This window comes from Chiloscyllium punctatum, chromosome 38, assembly GCF_047496795.1.
Source record: "Chiloscyllium punctatum isolate Juve2018m chromosome 38, sChiPun1.3, whole genome shotgun sequence".
Lineage (NCBI taxonomy): Eukaryota > Metazoa > Chordata > Chondrichthyes > Orectolobiformes > Hemiscylliidae > Chiloscyllium > Chiloscyllium punctatum.
Genome location: NC_092776.1, coordinates 36,138,170 through 36,158,041, shown reverse-complemented (window position 1 = coordinate 36,158,041; position 19,872 = coordinate 36,138,170). Strand labels below are relative to the sequence as shown.

The window sequence follows — 19,872 nt, the reverse complement described above, 5'->3', positions numbered from 1 at the left end:
ATATGATAAAGATTTTCACAGTTCTGTACTGAATTTAATCAGTTTATTCAGACCAAAATAATCTTATTAATCTTATTAAATGCAATGTTGTTTAAAACAATTGCTTGTAGCTTGCTTGTATTTATTGGTCAAGGAATTCTATGCTGACAATTTCAGGATGATTAATGAAGGCACCTTTTTTCTTAGAATGTCAGACTCTGCCTTTTTAACAACTGACCTTTCATAGGATACTAGTGAACTCATAATTCCACTTTTGCACAGTTTCTTATTAGTAGAGTTAAAATTAATACTTATGGGAATGGTGGTTAAGCCTCTGCACTGTAAATCTTCCAGTCCTCCAAGCTTCCACAAAGAGCAAAGCTCCAATCTTACCTACAGCATTTCCTTTTAACAACCTTGTTTTAAAAATTAAAATAACACTTTATTTCATGAAAGAAACAATCTGCAGTATCCTGAACTAAATGTGGTTCAATTATAAAACATTGTAATATTATTCTCAATTAGGGATAATATTCCTGTTATTATGCAATACTATCTATCACAGTAGGGGTTACAAAATTATACATGCATTTGTACAATATATGTAATTTTGTATTATTCATAAAAAGAAACACTAAATGGCATTTGTAATTTCCAATAAGGTATGTTCTTTGTCATTATCCATTTCTGCACTTAACACAGCAGGCACAATAGCAAAGAACATGCTTTAAGATGATTGGCAACAATCACAAGACAGGCCATTTGTGTGATACTAAGGATTTAAAATTTGTATGAAATATTCCGGGAGCAGGTTGTGCTAACTCTCCAAAGAAATTCACAAAGCAATGGAACTATTTGCCGACTGTTGAGAGTTTGATTCATGAGCCAGTGCCCATCCACATGCCAATGTGCTTTCACACTGCATGTCTGGAGCCAAACCTCCTCAGAGTTCATCTGAAGCTTTAGACTGGGGCTGCAAGGGATCCATTTTTCATGTATCACCACGAGTGTATGTGACTGGTGATGAGCTGATGGAGGGTGCATACAAGAGATGTGCACCTTGGCTCCCTTTTCTACTAGCTACCCACCAGCAGTGTGGGCTGAAAAGAAATAGCAATTAAAGTAGACAAAATCAGAAAGCACTTTTTCTTTACTCACACACTGATTCTAACATATTGGCCTGGAGGACACACCCCAGGAGAATTGAAGGCTAAAAGTCAGAACCCTGACAACACATTTGGAGTGAATCCCAAAAGCAGAATGTTTATATATGCCAGTTTCACTGCAGAGCATGAACATGACAAGACAGTCAGCCAATATGAGTCATAATCCACCTTGATTGGTGTGGAGAATGAGTGTTCAGGTCACTTTGAACATGGGAGGGACCACTGTGTTCCACCGATCAGCCACTGCCTACCTCAAGTCGACCAGTCCTAACTCTTAAGACGCTGACCTGCCAGGGTCCATTTGCTTCAAGAGGAGGTTGGAAGTCTCTTCTCGATAGGTAGGGGTGAAAATACAATAGATTAACACAAATGTGCTAACTGTCCAATTAGCAAGCTAGACTGTTAGGATCACACTTAGGGGATTGAGAAATGATTGCATCTGGTTGATAATGTGCATGAGACGGCGGTGACCAACATGGAATACAATAGGTTGATCATCGACATCCTATCCCTGTTTAAGACCAAGCCCACCAAGAGTAGATCACTGAATTAGAAATAGTATGCATTTATCTGGCAGGGAAGAGTTCATACCAGAATAAGGAAGTCAGTACTCTCCTTGGTTGAAAGTTCCACAAATGGTTCAGAATGTATTATGACCGGTATCACAAGTATCTATGCTTCATCACTGTGCTGTACTACAAGAGTGAAAGACCAACTTACTGAGCAGCCTGACATAGCTATCAGCAGCATCTCTAAGTCAGAACATTTTTATCTACTGGGCATTCCAACACATGAGTGGGTTTGCATCATGAAGCATAACCTATGTCAGGCATCATGACCTATGAAAGATAAATATGAAAGGACAGAGACCATTTGAGTTTTGCTGCTACCTTGAACTAACACCTCCTTTCAGAACAAGCCATGTCAACCAGGTGTCCTGGAGACATCCAAGGTTAGCTGGATGCTAAGCAGCTAGGACTCTCTAAACAGCAATTTCAATATCCAGAGCCAACTATGATACATAAGTCTCCCTGGATTGCTCTAGGATGGAGAGTCAAACCTCAAAGCCTCCATATTCAAAGCAGAAATGCTGCCCTAATGTTCAATGTCAGACACCGCCTGCCCAGATGAAAATCAACCACATTACACAAAGCAAAATGGTACACTCTTCAAGACACCATCTACAATACTGCATTCTTAACATACGGGAGACAAGATTGGAAAATGCTAACTTGTAGGAGACTATGACTATTTGTGCTGGAACCTATTATTGAAGCTAAGTGGTCAGCTTATATTAGTTACAACAAAAATCAGAGGTAGAAAACACTGAATGCAGTAAACATTACTTCAGCTGAAGTTCATAGAACTGCAAGGCAGTGCACTCATAACTACTGGTTATAATTCTGCCAGAATACTGCAATATCCTTTGACACAGGGAACGTCTGGGACACATATGAAAAGATCAAATTGGCAGGTCAATCAGCAAAAATAAACAGCCAATTGAATCAAAGGCTGGGGAGGTCATCACCATTTGTTAAAAAAATGTCGGAGAGACAGTAGTTTATGTAATAATCTTTCAACAGGACAACAATAAGGTTCCAGCCTGGTATATCACTGAATATTAAGCATTGAAGTACTTACTCTGTATATGTAACAATATTGTAAAGAAGCCCAAACCTGAAGATATTCTTGACTTTGCTTTCTCCTTGACCATTCCATCTTGAACCCAAACTCACTGAGGTGGGCTCAAAACCACAGAATAAAAGAAATGCTGCCATCATGGAAAACATGTTTATCCCAACACTCTCATCAGATTGTAGGTCAGGATGGAACACATCTTTCCTAAATTCCAGAATGTTTGGAGAACTGGAAGAACAACAATGGACATGACCTGAGGCTAACAGGTGCAAAAGATACGCTGTTAACAAAAAAACATCACTACAGATTGCCTTCGTCAATCTCAACAAGACATTTAATCGTGTGACCAAAGCTGTCCACTTAACCTGCTGGAGAAAACTGGCCAGCCTCATTGCAATCTTCTCTTTCCATATCAGCACGATGGGCAAGGTCAGCTATAATGGGCCAACATCAGAACCCTTAAGATTTGCATTGGAGTCAAATGAGGCTGTGTTCTGGCACCAACACACTTTGGCATATCCTACCCTTTGCTTTGGGTCTGCATCTTCAGGCCACCTATAGTGGTTATGTACATATCTTCTGTGCCAGAATGGCAAGTTGTTCAGTCTTGCATGCTTGAGACTCCAGACAAAACTGTGCACCAAGTCCTTATCGGAGGGTGGCATTGTTAATGATGCTGCAGTAACTTTCTGTATGGAGGTTCATCTGAAACAAAAGGACCATCTCTCTCACACTAGTAAAAAGTTTGACTTGACCATCAGCATCAGAAAGACAAATGTAGCTATACTGGCATGTATCACCATTGACTTTATGACATTGGAGGTAGTTGATAGTTTAACATATCTCGGCTTCAAATTCACCAGCAATCGGTCATCTAATGTTGAAATCAACACAAACGTTGAGAAAGTTGTAGCTATGACTTCCAAGCCAATTAAAAGAAAGTACAAAAATGTGGCAACCTGACCCAGAGCACTAAACTGTGAGCCTACCAACATCCTCAGCACACTCAACTGTAGTGGTAAACATTGACAAGGCAGGAAAAAAAGCTAATGGCTTCCACTTTCAACACCTCAGATATACCCTGGGCATCTCTTAGCAGAAAACAGTGACCAACTTAGAGACCTTGCTGTGTGCTAATTCCAGCAGCTTACACTCATTGCTAAATCTATAACATTTATGCTGGTTTTGCCACATTGATAGCATGAATGGCAGCCCTTTACCCAAAGACCTCTGAATAGGCCACTGAGTCATGACCCTCTGACCATCATAACTCTACAACAAGGACGTCTACAAGCAAGATATGAAGATGGCCAATAGCGACACTGACAACTGGGAGATAATGACAGTTGTAAGTTCTGAAGACTAACTGTTTGGTAGGGAATTTGAATAAAGATGGTCACCTGGCCAAGTAGAGGACCCAGAGGTGAATTAATCATGTACCTTCTCAGACCACTTTTCTGCCGTGCAACAGATATGGTGGGAGACTGTTCTAAAAGGGGTTTCACCAACCTTGAGGAACCTTATAACAATGTCACAGAGCTGATGTTCACTGGTCATAAATTACACAGTTTGGACAGTATTAGAGAAACATGTGGAGTAGCCCAACTCACATTAGATGGTAGAGTTAATGGAATAGCCTTTCGGTTATGTAACAGTAAGATTAGAACCTGATATGTTTCTGAATGCCATGTATTGTAGTTTTTTTTCTCATTCGGGGATGATCCAAATCTCATTGCCCATCCCTACTCACCCTTGAAAAGGATGGTGGTGAGTCATCTTCGTGAACTACTGCAATCTATTTGGCGCAGGCAAACCACAATATTATTCGGAAGGAAATTCCATAGTTCTGACTCAACGACACTGAAGGAATTTTTGACTGATAAACAGGATTACAAAAGAGTCCAATCCTGATGAGAGTTCTCAACCCTGTCTTCTTACTGAGTACTCTGATTGAACCCAAACACATGGGTATGCGCGCAAAACCACATAAGAAAAAGGAAACTGCCGTGTTTGACCTGCATCAGGCAATGTTTAATGTAGAATTGAGCATCACGCACAAATCATTGCTTTTGAGACAGAATGCTAATATCCCCATGAGAAGAATGTAGGACTGTCTTATTCTGCAATGGATATGTCAACTAGGAGAAAGTGAGGACTGCAGATGCTGGAGATCAGAGCTGAAAAATGTGTTGCGGGAAAAGCGCAGCAAGTCAGGCAGCATCCAAGAAGCAGGAGAATCGATGTTTCGGGCATAAGCCCTTCTTCAGGAATTCCTGAAGAAGGGCTTATGCCCGAAACGTCGATTCTCCTGCTCCTTGGATGCTGCCTGACGTGCTGCACTTTTCCAGCAACACATTTTTCAGCTGCAATGGATATGTGCCACACTGAATACATACTGAACACAGTGAAAAATTCTGCCAATACTTTGTAAATCCTACAGATCTGGAAAGATGATTCTGGAGAAATGAACTTAAAAATTATAACATTCTGGTGTCCAGGAGGGTTTGCAAACTTCTTGCTTATCTTCGGAATCGAATCATCCAACGAATGTTCTCTTTTCTATGTACTACTTTAGTCTAAAATACACTGCGTATGCATTAAGGAAAAAGGAAGGGAATGATAAAATGTCAGAAAGAAATAGCAAAAACGAAAGCATAAGTGCAAGAATTAAGAAACCAGATTTTTCATGCTTCTCTATTTTAACTGTGTTAGCGCAATACATGGCATTCAGTATCTTCCATGGAGAATGCACGAAAGAATATATTTATCAAATTGATACTCGTTGATTTAAATACTTGCCGATTTTGTCCAAAGAAAAAGTGGAGAAGCTTTAATGTAACACTGGTTTGCTTCCCAAAATGTTCCAATTCTAAATATTTAAGAGCTCCTAAAATGTTAAATTAAAGTGGCTGTTTTATTATATCCCATTATCTTTCACAATTCCCCATACTTTCTCTCACATGCAGTGTACAACAGATATCCTCTGCTGCAATTAACCTGGCTGGAAAGATGATGGACCAATATGACTGTAACTACATGATAAATTCATCTCTTTCCTCATTTGAACATATTGCAATGTTACTGATATTAATAATTTTTTGCTCTAGGAAATAGGTGAAGCTTACAAAAGAAAAAGTCCTTGACCAAAATAGCAAAGGATATTATACCGAGAAATGATCTACTGATGCAAATCATTAAATCTATTTGCATTTGCTTACTGAACCTTAACAGAGAAATTAAACGACATGCAGGAAAAGGGAGATGGTTTTGCATGGTTACAGGAGACATCTTGGAAGATCCAACTCTATGTCATTAATTCTTCCATTTTTCCTCATTAACAAGTAAAATGTTTTTACTGCATGAAAAGTTTTAATAAATAGAAAGAGCAGGCGAACTGGTAAGGGAAGTTTGTAATATAACCTGCGACAGTGTTAAATTGTCTATGAATGTGCTAAATTACTTTATATTTTCAACAATTAAGTTGTTTTAGAATAACACCTGCTAACATTTCTTTCCTAATATTAATACATAACAATATATCATATTTCATTAAATCCAACACATCACATCATGGTTGCTTCTTCACAGTCCAAGCTATTAGACATTTTCTACATAACTAACTGCTGCTTTTCACCTGCAAGGTTCTGTATTTCAACCTTGCCTCTGGCTATTATCCTAAAGGCTTAAAAATGGACTTCCCATGAGCAAACATGGATTGCAAGTCATTTGTTTGTCAGCATTTCAACTTTTGTCAAGGGGGTTTCTCTACCTTGGTGAAAATTGACAGGATTAGGAATTCTTGTCAGATAAGTAAATTTCTCCACTTCCATCAGCTGCACAGCTAAAAGAATGTTTTGGTTCTGTTTAAAAAAGTTGTCAAGTGAAATAAACAAGCCATTTTATGTATTTTCACATCAATATATTTATAGTTTTATTTTATCATTTGTACTATTATTTTCAGATAAACTGGTCTTTGTTATTTTGAAGTGAAAGAATCCTTTTTTTGCATATTATAGAATAAGGTATCCCTATATAATGAATATTGAATAGAAAGTTAATGCTGATTAATTTGCTTTTGCTATTTACATGGACAGAGGACCACAAAAATACGGGTTTGACTCCTGCTAAACAAATAACTCATTGCTTCTGCGCTATACATTTGGAAAAATGGATAACAAGGGAGAGTTACAAAGTTATATCATATCAAAGGGGGGCGATGCAATGCAATAAGCTTAAAGCTTATAAACCTGAAGCAAATTGTTACTCAATTTGAAAACCTTTGGTGGAAAGGGGTAAGCATTTTGGTGACGGTAGCAACACTTCTTTTAAAAGAATAATCTTTTGTAGATGGTCTCTAGCAGCACCTTGAAAGACTTTCTAGCAAGGCCATTGTACGTCCCAAAAAAAACTAAACAAAGTCCACACAGCATATTCTCTAGTTGATACTAACTTTTGAATGGGATCCTAAAACTGGTGTTAGGGACCTGATCTGCATATTCAATGCATGTTTCAGGCAGAAAGCCTGAACATTTGAAAGTCATCCAATTCCAGTATGGCTATTTGCACAGTTCCAAACAGAACCAGTCACCAGTTATTATGACCAAAAAATTGCTGCATGACCGCCCCAATTTTTAAATCAAGTAAACAGGTGTGATATGGATTCTCTACTCTCATCTGATCTTTTTTTTCAGCCTTTATATGAAAGAGAGAGACTTCAACATAACGAAAGAATGGAAATTTATAAAGCTGTCATCACTAATAGTCCACATGGTTCCTGGTATTTGCTCTCCAGTGTACACAGTACACAGCTAATCACACCTTGATGTGTAAGCAAACAAAATTGTTACATCACATGACCATTAGATATGCATTTTTCAGCCACAATAAAGATAATGATGATATTAGTAACATGGCTGGGACAAAATTTTATGCCAGCTGAAGACTCCAGGGCAACTCGAGTGAAGACAACTTGACCTTGGCTTGTTTTCAGTAGGAAACGTCTACAACACTGAGTCTGCCATAGAGTGGTATCTTGATTGTGCCTGCACAAGTTCCCATGAACTTAAGAAAATTATCAAAGATGGATCTCATAGGCGAGTTTCTAATTTTGGCATTCAAGATGCAAATCCCATAGCAGTGTTAATACTTACCTATCAGCTGCTTCTAAGACCTGCAATAGAATTTATTACAATGTTTGAACTATTACATTTCACTATTTATTTTCAATGCTTATACACTTATCTCATGGCTTAAACATGAACTAATGCCTTTGTTGCCTCCTGCCCACTTGTAATTCAGCAATATTTTGAAAGGACTTTGTGAATGATCTGCCAAGGAGGTCTTGGTTGCCAGTGCCACAGTCTCCCTAAAGCAACAAACCAGGATTTGTCATCGGGACAGATATTCACCTGCTCACAAACCTTTTAAAAGAATGTGTTCTTGAGATGTGAACATCACCTACATGGGTAGCATTTACTGACTATCCCTAATTACACTCCAGAAGATGGCAGTGAGCACATACGATGCAACTGAGAAGAAAAAGAGGGAAAAAATGAAATAGCAAAGGACAGAAATTAATTAAAAAGCTTGACATGAACTGGCACCAGTAAACTGGGTAGAATGGCCTCCTTCTATGCTATATCTTTCGATGCTGCTATGATAAACACACTGGATAGAGTTGATACGTGGGCGTGTTGGAATGAAGGTGAAACTTTTGCTGAGGACTGACTGTTCGTCCTCAGGGAGATGGAGGACTGGGGGGATGGTAAATACCCGGCAGGAAGTTGGGGCTGGGGCATTGTGTTGTACTGGAGTTGTGAATGGAGATTGTCCCTGGGGGTTGTTATATGTGTATAGGAACAGTCATGTGATTGGCAGTGACATCAGTGGTCACGTGACTGGCGGTGGAAGTGACGTCATCAGCAGTCCCAGAGTTGTGGGGGTGGTGTCAGTGGAGGTGACGTGCTCAACTAACACAGCTTTGTATAGACAATTTATAAGACATGTTGATAAAAAATGTCAATATTCCTCCATAGGAGACATACACATGCACATTGATTAAGCTGTTATGTCTTACATTATATTTATAACAGTAATATTAACATACTACAGTCCTCATTTGATTGAATTGAGGATAATAAGTAGGACTACAAAAAGATCTTGCTGTTTTGGTCCAACAAAGATTATTTTCAACTCAAGCCCTTGTCACCAACATATTAATTTCTCTACTCATTGTTTAATCTGAAATTACTCCTTTTTTTCAGAAATCAAAATAATTTAACAAATTCTGCAACATGCATTCCGTTATGGTTAAAAAAACCCACATTATGATACAGAACTACTGCAATGTAGTATTGAACAATATTGATTAGGAGAGTCTGTGTACCCAATTCCTAGACGATATGTCCTGTCCATCAAATGCTGAATAAGTCAAACTGTTTTACAAATCTAAGACAGCAAATTTGAGCCACATTTCACAGACCTCAACAGCACCTACCTCCCTTTAGCTCTGACTCTACTCGGCTATTTGCTCAGATTAAATATGGTGTTAGTGTAGCTCTGTATTTGGTGGAGTAAAGCTGACATTTCTAACTGTGATGCGGTGTATCAAGTTTACCATTCCCTATTTCTGGATGTAACGCATTTACACAATTGTCACGTGCTGACCTCCCTCTAGTGCTCATACTGTTGCCTAATAGCTTATTTCTTTTCAAAAACATATCACTTATGAAAAAATGTTGTGGTGTCTTCTCCTGCACCTTAATATTAATAAGTTGAATACGAAAGACAAAAAACATTCGGCTAATGAGTTCATCCGTGTCAAAGTCCTAACATTCATTCATCATAGTTTGAATAGTGGATCAAAAGTCCAGAGATTTTGCCTTCACTCCTGTACCTGGAAGTCAATTCAATACATTGATTACTCTAAGCAAAAAGTAGAACATTCTTAAAGTCACACCAAAATTTACCTTTCACAACTGTAAACTAGGCTATTCCATAGAAATTTAGTTATATATGTTTCCATATCCACTGCTGTTAATTCTTTCATCCCTTCACTATTGTATCTCCGATGGCTAGTTGGAAAAACCAAAATGGGGATAGTTTTTCAGATATAAAACAGTTCTTCAATGCTTAAGACCAACCAGGATATCTTCTGTAATGTTATTACAGTTCCAGTTCCAGATACTGTGTTTTGAAATAAGACGATAGGAGAAGTAAAAAAATCCATTCTCTAAATAAATGCCCCATGATTAATTTGCAGCCATTTTGTCAACAACAGACTGTTAGAAGCACCAAACAATTTTGAAAAGACTACCACACTATGGTCACATCTCCCCATCTAGAGACTTCCACATGACAGAAAGTGTCTGTCTCCATGATGCTTACTCTTTCGTACCAAGACATCTCAGTATCACACCCAAATCAATCATAATAATTTCATTTTGAGAATTGAAACAAAGTTTACACTTATACCATAATTATTCAAAACTTCAACTTGCACTTTATTACAATGCACATTAAAACAGCCTTCTTCATTTTGAGCTACTAACCTATTCACTTTAACTTCTTTGACCCCAGTGTGCTGCCTAATCCTATCTCTATCTATTGCCAATGCTTAGTGAATACTAACTTAACAGTAATTATAGATTTCAACCACTTATTTGTCAATATTTCAGCCAACTCTCCAGTGGAATATGGCTTTTTTCATCCTAAAAAGAAACAAATCATGAACTTAACTGATTCAAATATTTATCTAGTTTGTACTTTAGAAACGGTAATAACATAAAGACATCAAATGCAAAGATTTAAAATAATAATCTACCATATATTTAATTGTGTAACTATTTTAGGAGCCACGTTAAATACGAAAACAATTGAACAGGTCAAAATTTTCAATTTTAGAACTGTGGCCTTTATGAAATGGCTGCTTTCAGATACATATCCTTCTGAACTCACCAGTAGTTATGAGCACAAGAAAGCTCAGTTTTCTAATATATTAGTACTTTGTCATTCATTTTAATAATATGAATCATGTCAAAATAATTTAACTCAATGTTTTTTTTCTCAATATCTTTGCTGAATATTTCTCTAATCCTGTAATTGTAAGCAATTGCTCTACAATAAAAACTGTCAATTGAAGAACACATTGTTCATAAACTCCAGACTCAAAATTGCAGTTAGGAACCTGGTCTAATTATTACATACAATCTGCTGATTATACAAATTCTGGGACATTGTTTTTCATCTTAAATAGTAAATGATGTAAAAAAAAAATGCTTGCTGCACCAAATGATGCATATTAGTGGAACAGATTACACTACTAAGGGATTTTTCAATGATTGGGTCGAGGATATTGGCTTTTCTCAGTTAAAAAATGCAAATAATACAGATTATGCAGCCATAAGGTTCAGAATGCCATCAAGTAGGATCAACCATAACAAACGGATCCAGCAACATTGTTTTTAAGTCTAGGTAAGTGTATTCTAACATGCAGAAGATAAAAAACTTTAATACTCCATGGTGACAAAATATTACATTAGACTATTTATCTGTTCAGGTAGAAACATGTATTACATTCCATTTCAGCTCAGCTGTAAGGCAAAATTCCCACTCTCAGTGCTTCTTCAAGCTAATGGAACCAGAATACAAATAAATGCACTAACCACTGAAAGGGATCACATTTATTAAATTGCAAGGATGTATAATTGTACTTGTCTTGTAAACAACTAGATTTAAACTTTTTGCCCACAAACTGTCATGACTGGAAACTGCACGTGAGGACAAAAGGATTGTGGAATGTTAGTGAACAACAAGATTGTGCATCTCCTTAAACAATTGAGAAACAATCTTAGGAGGGATTGAGAAGCAAGAAGAATTAGTGAACTGAACTCAAAACAGGTACAGAAAGATAAATAGAGCAAGCAAAAGAAAGATTAAGGAGGAGACAGAAAGGTATGTAAGAAATAATTTTAATAATTTCCTCATAAAATCACAACTTGAAGACATGTATTTCTACAGTAATAATTGTTTACTTTCTAGGCAAGAAAGCTTAGTTGGCCATCATTGACAATCATTAAGCATGAGATCCTAGTTACACTGTGAATGGTGATGCAGCACAAGAATACAACAACATTTTGCAATTCATCATTCATTGGCGTCTTCTCCTTACCACAAGCTTTTTCCTACTCATGCATAAATAACTCAAGGCATCATTCAATTTAATCTTTCAGCAAAGCTGCCCAAAGAATATTTCTTAGCATCGTTACTTATCATGGTATCACTTCAAAACAATTGCAATATGTAGCTGAAGAACATTAAAAGTTACTTCATAAGGTGAAGTTTTGTTTTATGCACTCTTAGGCAAATAGTTCTTATTTACAATTATTTTTGGAGTTTGAATTGAGTTTGTTTAAGGAGATTCTGGTTAATATGCATGATTTTTACTATTTTATTTATAACATCCAGATCAACAACTCAATTTAATTAAATTTTACAATACACTTAAAATGTAAACAAAAAAATACATTGGGTCATACTAATAATGGCAATTTTCTTAAATCAAGTAAGATTCATTTAACTCAAGGCTCAGTTATGATCTACTCTCATGTTGAATATGTTTGTGTTGATCAATTTTTATTTACTTTAGTGAACCCTATATTGGCTTAAACCTCAATTCTAGTAAGTGAAATGTAAATGAGGTAAGAATTTAAGAACAGAAAAACACAATATTTTAAGTACTCCACTTGTAATGCTTCAAGTAACATGTTTTAAAAATAATGCAGTATAAATTCTTGCTTATTTGATACAAGATCTTTGACTCAAAAGGTTTATTACATGAGGGACTTTATTCTTCTCTGTGATTAATTATAATTAGAAGATCGAAGATCCATCACAACATACACACCTGTCTTTGGGTACAAAATTCTCCGACAGCTGAATGAAGTGAATGCCTTCTTCACAGCCAGATACTTGTATGGCACCAATAGGACTTTGCAGAGCTGCTGTTACTTGCTTGCAGTGGCTTGCGTCGTTCTTCTTGGCAACCTGCATGAACAAATCACTGGTCCTTTTAAATGTTTAAACAATCACCCCCTCCTGTCCTTGCACTAGCCAAGAGTTATTTTTAAACTATATTAATCCTTTGAGCGCTTACGGATCAGTAAGTATACTTAGATAATTTTGAACAAGGTAACAGTTAGCAAGGTAACAATGACAGCAAACATTGTGGGTGGATAAACACTCACTTTCACTCAAATGTTTAGTTTTAGGCATTTCTTTTCTCATATCATATTCTTATTTTCTTCTTTTATCTCCTCAATTCTCCAAAGATCATATTCCCCACCCACTGGTACCCACATCTCTACTTCAACCTAACAATGCGGCAATGCTAGATGAGGTTGCACTTTCCTCACACAGTAATAACTGAGTTGTGCCAGATGCTAGCCAGCTGTGGGCAGAGCTCACAGGGGAGACCTTCAGCTAAATGAGTCTTGATATCATGGTTCCCCTTTGGCAAGGAACTGAACTCAATTTTTTTGCTGACATGTAGCTCTTCCTCCAGAATTACCAGAGCGCACATTCAGGAAAAATTCTGCTTCTCGTAGGCAGACCTTCAATTTGCCACAAATTGGGCGGCACATTTTCCATCATCGACACATCTTTATTGGAATATTTTTATCAAAAAGCCTCCCTAATGTTAAAAGCATTCATGTTGTCCTTTGATGCTGACTGTTCTGTTCCTTATCCATTCTAGCCCAATGTAGACAGTGGTAGCATGTTCTGGGATATTGAGGTGGACTGTGAATATAGACTGTCACTGTCAATATTCTGAATCCCTAATAATAAATGGATAAAAGTCATGAATGCTACACTACCAAAGCAAATAAAAATTGTAACCTGAATTTCATAATGCCGGAATATCACATAGTGCTTTATAATTAAATATGTTAAAACGTAATCACTTATGCACTGTGTACACCAAAACAGCCAATTTTTACAAAACACATTCCAGTAAACAGTAGAGATAATAGTGAGGTCTGAGAAGATTTGTAGCTCAGGTTGAGTTTCTGGATGTAGGTTTGCTCGCTGAGCTAGAAGATTCAGTTTGAGACATTCGTCACCATACTAGGTAACATCATCAGTGAGCTTCTGGTTGAAGCACTGATGGTGTGGCCCACTTTTTATTTGTGTGTTTAGGTTTCCTTGGGTTGGTGACACCATTTCCTGTGGTGATATCATTTCCTGTTCTTTTTCTCAGGGGGTGGTAAATGGGATCTAAGTCAATGTGTTTGTTGATAGATTTCCGGTTGGAATGCTTGCTTCTAGGAATCCTCACGCATGTTTCTAATTGGCTTGTGCTAGGATGGATGTGTTATCCCAGTTGAAGTGGTGTCCTTCCTCATCTGTATGTAAAGATACTAGTGAGAGTGGGTCGTGTCTTTTTGTGGCTAGTTGATCCTGGTTTTCTGCCTTTTTGTCCAATGTAGTGTTTGTTACAGTTCTTGCAAGGTATTTTGTAGATGACATTAATTTTGCTTGTCTGTTTAGGGTCCTTCAAGTTCATTAGCTGCTGTTTTAGTGTGGTCGGTTCGTGGGCTACCATAATGCCAAGAGGTCTGAGTAGATGGCAGTCATTTCTGAGATGTATTTGATGTAGGGGAGAGTGGCTAGGGTTTATGGACATGTTTTGTCTGCTTGTTTGGTTTTGTTGCTGAGAAATCAGCGAACTGTATTTGTTGGGTACCCGTCTTTTGGAATACACAGTATATGTGATTTTCCTTTGCTCTTCATAGTTCCTTAGTGTTGCAGTGTGTGATGGCTTGTTGAAATAATGTTCTAATGCAACTCCATTTGTGGGTGTTGGGATGATTGCATCTGTAGTTCAGTATTTGGCCCATATGTGTTGTTTTCCTGTAGATGGTGGTTTGAAGGTCTCCATTAGCTGTTCACTCTACTGCGACATCTAGGAATGGCAGTTTCTTGTTGTTTTTCTCCTCTTTAGTGAATTTATGCCAGTAAGGGTATTATTAATGGTCGTGAAGATTTCCTCTAATTTGTTTCATTTAGTGATGACAAAGGTGTCATACACATAGCGGACCCAAAGTTTGGGTTGGATGGCTGGCAGAGCTGTTTGTTCAAGTCTCTGCACTACTGCCTCTGCTAAGAACCCGATTTTGGAGATCCCATGGGTGTTCCATTGGCTTGATGTAGGTTTTTTTGTTGAAAGTGAAGTGGATGATAAGGCATAGATCCATCAGCTTGATGATACTGTCCTTGATGAAGTTGGTGGAATTTGCTGTATATGTCTTTGGTTCTTCTTATAGTGTAGTCAGTGTTTCTTTGGCCAGGTTGATGTTGATGGATGTGAATAGGGCTGTTACGTCAAAGGAGACCATTATTTCATCCTCTTCTATCTTCGTGTCTTTGATAGTCTTCAGGAATTCTTGGATGGAGTGGATGAGGTGGCGTGAGTAGAGATAATGCCCGGATAATCTGTTTTGAGTGACTTTATTTGAGCTTGAATATTGGCTCAGATAGCAGACAGAATATCCCTGCTCTCCTTTGATTGGTATTATGGGGTATTTTACGCTTACCTGAGAGTACAGATTGTAATTCATTTTACTGTCACAGACAAAAGATGACACCATTGATAATGTTACACTGAATGCATGATGCATGTGGTATGACATGGTAATACTCATTCTGGATTTTGGACAACTTGAAACCACAACTCTCCAACTTGGAACTGAGAATACTCCTGACTGAACTGCAGCAGACACATATGGAATACAATCAAGTTGTCAGAAAGCATTCCTTAAAGAAGGCAAGAGCAGATGCTAGAAGTGAGACACTTGTATCTCCCACTGTTCCACAATAAACATCTTCAAACATTTACTTAAATCCTTCCCCACACTTATCACTGACAATTCAGTGTGAGATGTTCATGAAGTTCTTTGTCACCAAGATTGTCTCCGCCTCATCTCTCTCTTCCAACAGCCCACTCTGGTAAAATTAATCCTCCTCCCTTCTGCCTTAGTCCTGACCATGCAGCTTTCTGGAATTTCTCTCCTATCCTTCCACATGCACTCTATAAGCTCTCCTTGTCCATCAGACTGATGTCCTATTTCCATCAAACTGCTGATTATCCAAATTCGCTTCCTGGGCAATATGTCAGCTGACACGGTTCATCCTTGCAAAATACCACTTTCATAACATGACAAAAGGTCATATTAAACTTGAAATATTAACTTTGGGCTTACCATAAGTCAGCCAAGTCGCATTTTGTTGAGTTTCATTGAGGGTTTTTCTTCATTTGGCCTCATGGGTTTTCTTGCAAGACAATCACAGACATGCTGCACTAACTACATGGTACCCTTCTCATCTGACGTTGGTTGATGCGCCCACTCAGCACAGCTGGATACACTCACCACTGCCAACATCTCCTGGGATCTCTGACATTTTCACCATTTTGGAATTGCATCCAGTATTGTGTACCCAGTATTGGCAATCGTCCATCAGCGTCAACATAGTGGCACGGCATCCAACAACCAGTGTCACATCTGACACTTCCTGGAACATATGACTGCATATTCCTGCACCTTTTGCTGGTCAAGCATGAGGCCACACTACTTACCCATCTTTAGCCATATCCAATCTTCCAGCCTTCACCAAGTCATTGGCCCTCTTTCCTCAATGCTGATTGCAGTCTAGCATTTTATCACTGTTCAGCGAGGGACCATTACATAAAGTGAAAACTTCAATTGCCTCAAAACATTCACTTTTATGTACAAACACCAAAAATGAAAAAAAAAGAAAGACACCAAAGCTGCATTTGCCTCTTGGAACAGAAGAAATACCTTGCATGTCAAACACTAACAATTTTACAACAATGATTGATCACTTAAGTCCTATCTGGCTGGTAGTGCCTAGCACTACATCACTCCATCATGCTGAAGATGATGTTCCTCCTGCTCAATGTCCTGGTCATTCTCCTCGGAAAACTGTTCCTGTTCTCCAAGCTCATAAGTGTCTACCACATCCCCTCATTACCTACGCCAGTTCTGTGCATCAGAACATGCTAGGACTATACACACATACACACACACACACACACTCACTCACTCACTCTGAACCGTACTGCAAGGCCGTTACCAAACTGACCCAAGCAGTATGACCTCACCTGCAGCAGGGCGAAAGTGAGTACTGCAGGTGCTGGAGATTAGAGTCGAGAGTGTGGTGCTGGAAAATTACAGCAGTTTTGCCCGAAACGTTGATTTCCCTGCTCCTTGGATGCTGCCTGATCTGCTGTGCTTTTCCAGCACCACATTCTCCACCCTTACCTTCAGCAGGCCTCTTGTCTACTTCACATTGTCCCTGGTCAAAGATGGACTGCATTGTTTCTAGACTCTGCCTCAAGTTAATTTAGAAAAGACAATGGAGTTAGACTGGCAATAGACAAACAAACTGCATCTCATTAGCTTGCGTGGAGCAACAAAGAGAAAGAAAGCAATATGGATGGGGTACAGCCAAGAAACAGACATCTCTACTTTCCTATCTCGATCTTTTTCAATGTCAAGTTTGGAAACCAGCAGGCGAAAGCAACTTGGAACAATAGATAAGAATTTACTGAGGGCTCTATGATCTTTGTCATTCATGAGGAATCAAATCAGCAAAAAGCATTGGGATTCAGCTTTTTCTCATCTAACTCAAAGACTCTGAAAAAAAGAGTAACAGTGATGGCTTTTATTTTGCTGTATGTACTAGATATGCCTGCTCATTCCACTCACTCACTCAGCTCATTATCCATGTTTTATTTTGAATGTGTGTGCTTTGTTGTCACTTTTCTTCAATAATATAATAGAACCTCGGAGTTGGATCTGCTTCATTATTGAGCTGGTTGACTGGGTTTGGCTCAGGTGTGATAGTTAGAAAAATGAAAGGCAAAAAGATATTTTGCAACTGCCAGACATGATTTTTTTAAAAAAGGGGGAGTTATGACCCCTCCTCTACAGGTCATAACAGGTGTTAAAAGCACTGTATAAATATAGGCTGTTACTATGAATTGTGTGTAAAAGAACATGCACAGGAGAAGAAAAGTGAATAAAGGTTATAATTATACCTTCAATATGTTTCTGTAAAGTTATAGAAGCTAGTTAATACAATAAAGGGAAAGTGACAATTAGGTGACATAGAATTGTTGCAAATTATGATGAATTCCAGTTATGTAAGACACTAATCAGGTATTTCACAAAACTCTACTGATTGTAAGGTCCATGTCCTTCACCACAGCCCTTTGCGAGTTTCTTTCCATGAGAGCCAAAGTCCTGGGTTGCACTCCAGACAATAACATCTGAACTAAGGAGACTTTACACTTGTCAGGTGTGTACCTTGAAGTAGTACTGACCTCAGACACCACATTGAGCAAAATACAAAATACTTTCATTCCTTCTAGCTGGATAAACCAAATTTTTCTCTCCTTACCATCCCCATAGACTAATATTGATGTGAGTCTGACATTAATACTGAACAAAGGCACACTGAATAAAAAATAAATAATTCTTGGGTGCACAGCACAGGGCAAGAAAAGCAGCTTCGTTTCAGTGGTAAACTAAAGGGAAAAGAAGAAAACGTTGGTTGTTTCCCTTCATTCTTAATAGTTTTCCACCTTGACTAACTTTGATTCTGAATTAGCTCTGATACACTAAAGGTGTGGGAGAGAAATTTTACAGATCGTTTTCTTCCTAAATTGGTCATTTAAAGAAATAAATCTTGTTATTCCTGAATTCCATCGGAGATTACATGGCTATTGGTGATGGGGTCTGTTATAAATCATGATGCTTGAGGCACCATGACTGAGGGGCAGTCTTAGTGGAATCTTAGGGGAATCTCTGGTCTTGTTAATAGTTTTGTTTATTCAATATTTTCTTCTTCTCAGGTACTGCACTTCAGAGAGGAAACAACTCTGTCAATACCAATTACTTTTGCCTGCCTCTGAACAATCAATACAGGCACACAGAAAATGGTACAAAACCTAAAAACTGGCCACTTCTGCACAATATTTAAAATTTTGCATAATTAGAAACATATATGCTAGTTAACAAGAATAGCAGTATAAATATCTTGCAATTAAGAATACATTGTCCGATATAGAATTAAATTATAAAAGAGAATTCTATGCTGAAAGGCAGCATTGAAAGGGTCTGGAGCAAACTCAAAACCATGAAACTTCTAAGTTAGAAATCACACAACACCAGGTTATGGTCCAACAGGTTTATTTGGAAGTACTAGTTTTCGGAGCACTGCTCCTTCATCAGGTGATTGTGGAGAATAAGATCATAAGACACAGAATTTATAGCAAACTGTTACAGTGTGATGCAACTGAAATGAAATGTTGAAAAAGACCTGGATTGTTTGATAAGTCTCTCATCTTTTAGAATGACTATGTTAGTTTCAGTTCTTTCATATGTAAATTCCAGAATTTCTTTTTAAAAGTTAACTTTTAAAACTTTTAAAAGTTAATTCTCAAGTGAACTTTAACAATAGGTGCCACATCAGCTCAGACAATGCATTGAAGGTGTGAGGTGCCCTGTGTGAGGCTGATTGTACCCTAATGTTCAGACTGAATCTATTTCTAAGAAAGGGAATAACAGAATCTTACATGGATTCCTGCAGTTTTTGAACAAAACAAAGTGTAATTCTCCAAGAATAAATTCATCCCACAAACTTATATGTGTGTGTGTTTGTGTGGGTATGTGTGGGGGCGGGGAGTATGAGTGTCTGTGAGAGAGGGTGTGTACGTGTGTGAGTGTAACAGGGTAGAAGTCTATGAGAAGGTGCGTGTGTGGGTGTGAGTATATGTGTGTGTATGTGTGAGCGTATGAGAGACAGCTTGTGTATGAGAGAGGGTCTGCGTGTATGTGCGTGCATGTATGTGTATATGTTGCAGTGCACTGGGGCCACCTGTCGTGTGACATGAGTCCAAGGTCCTGGTTGAGGCCATTCCCATGTTCCCAAGCATGGTCACCCAAAGGTCCGAGGTCAAATGTCCCAGACCGCTAAAGTGTTCTCCGACTGGGAGGGAATACTCCTG

General features: G+C 38.1%; 1 protein-coding gene across 5 annotated transcripts in view; it reads right to left on the bottom strand.

Moving 5' to 3' along the window:
* The window catches only part of mgmt (O-6-methylguanine-DNA methyltransferase), a 412,755-nt gene that overhangs the window by 290,247 nt on the left and 102,636 nt on the right, over positions 1-19,872 (bottom strand). For all 5 annotated transcript variants that reach the window (XM_072557616.1, XM_072557619.1, XM_072557615.1 and 2 more), the window contains one exon: positions 12,688-12,827. In XM_072557616.1, coding sequence (XP_072413717.1) covers positions 12,688-12,827 — 140 coding nt within the window. The remainder of the gene's footprint in view (positions 1-12,687; positions 12,828-19,872) is intronic.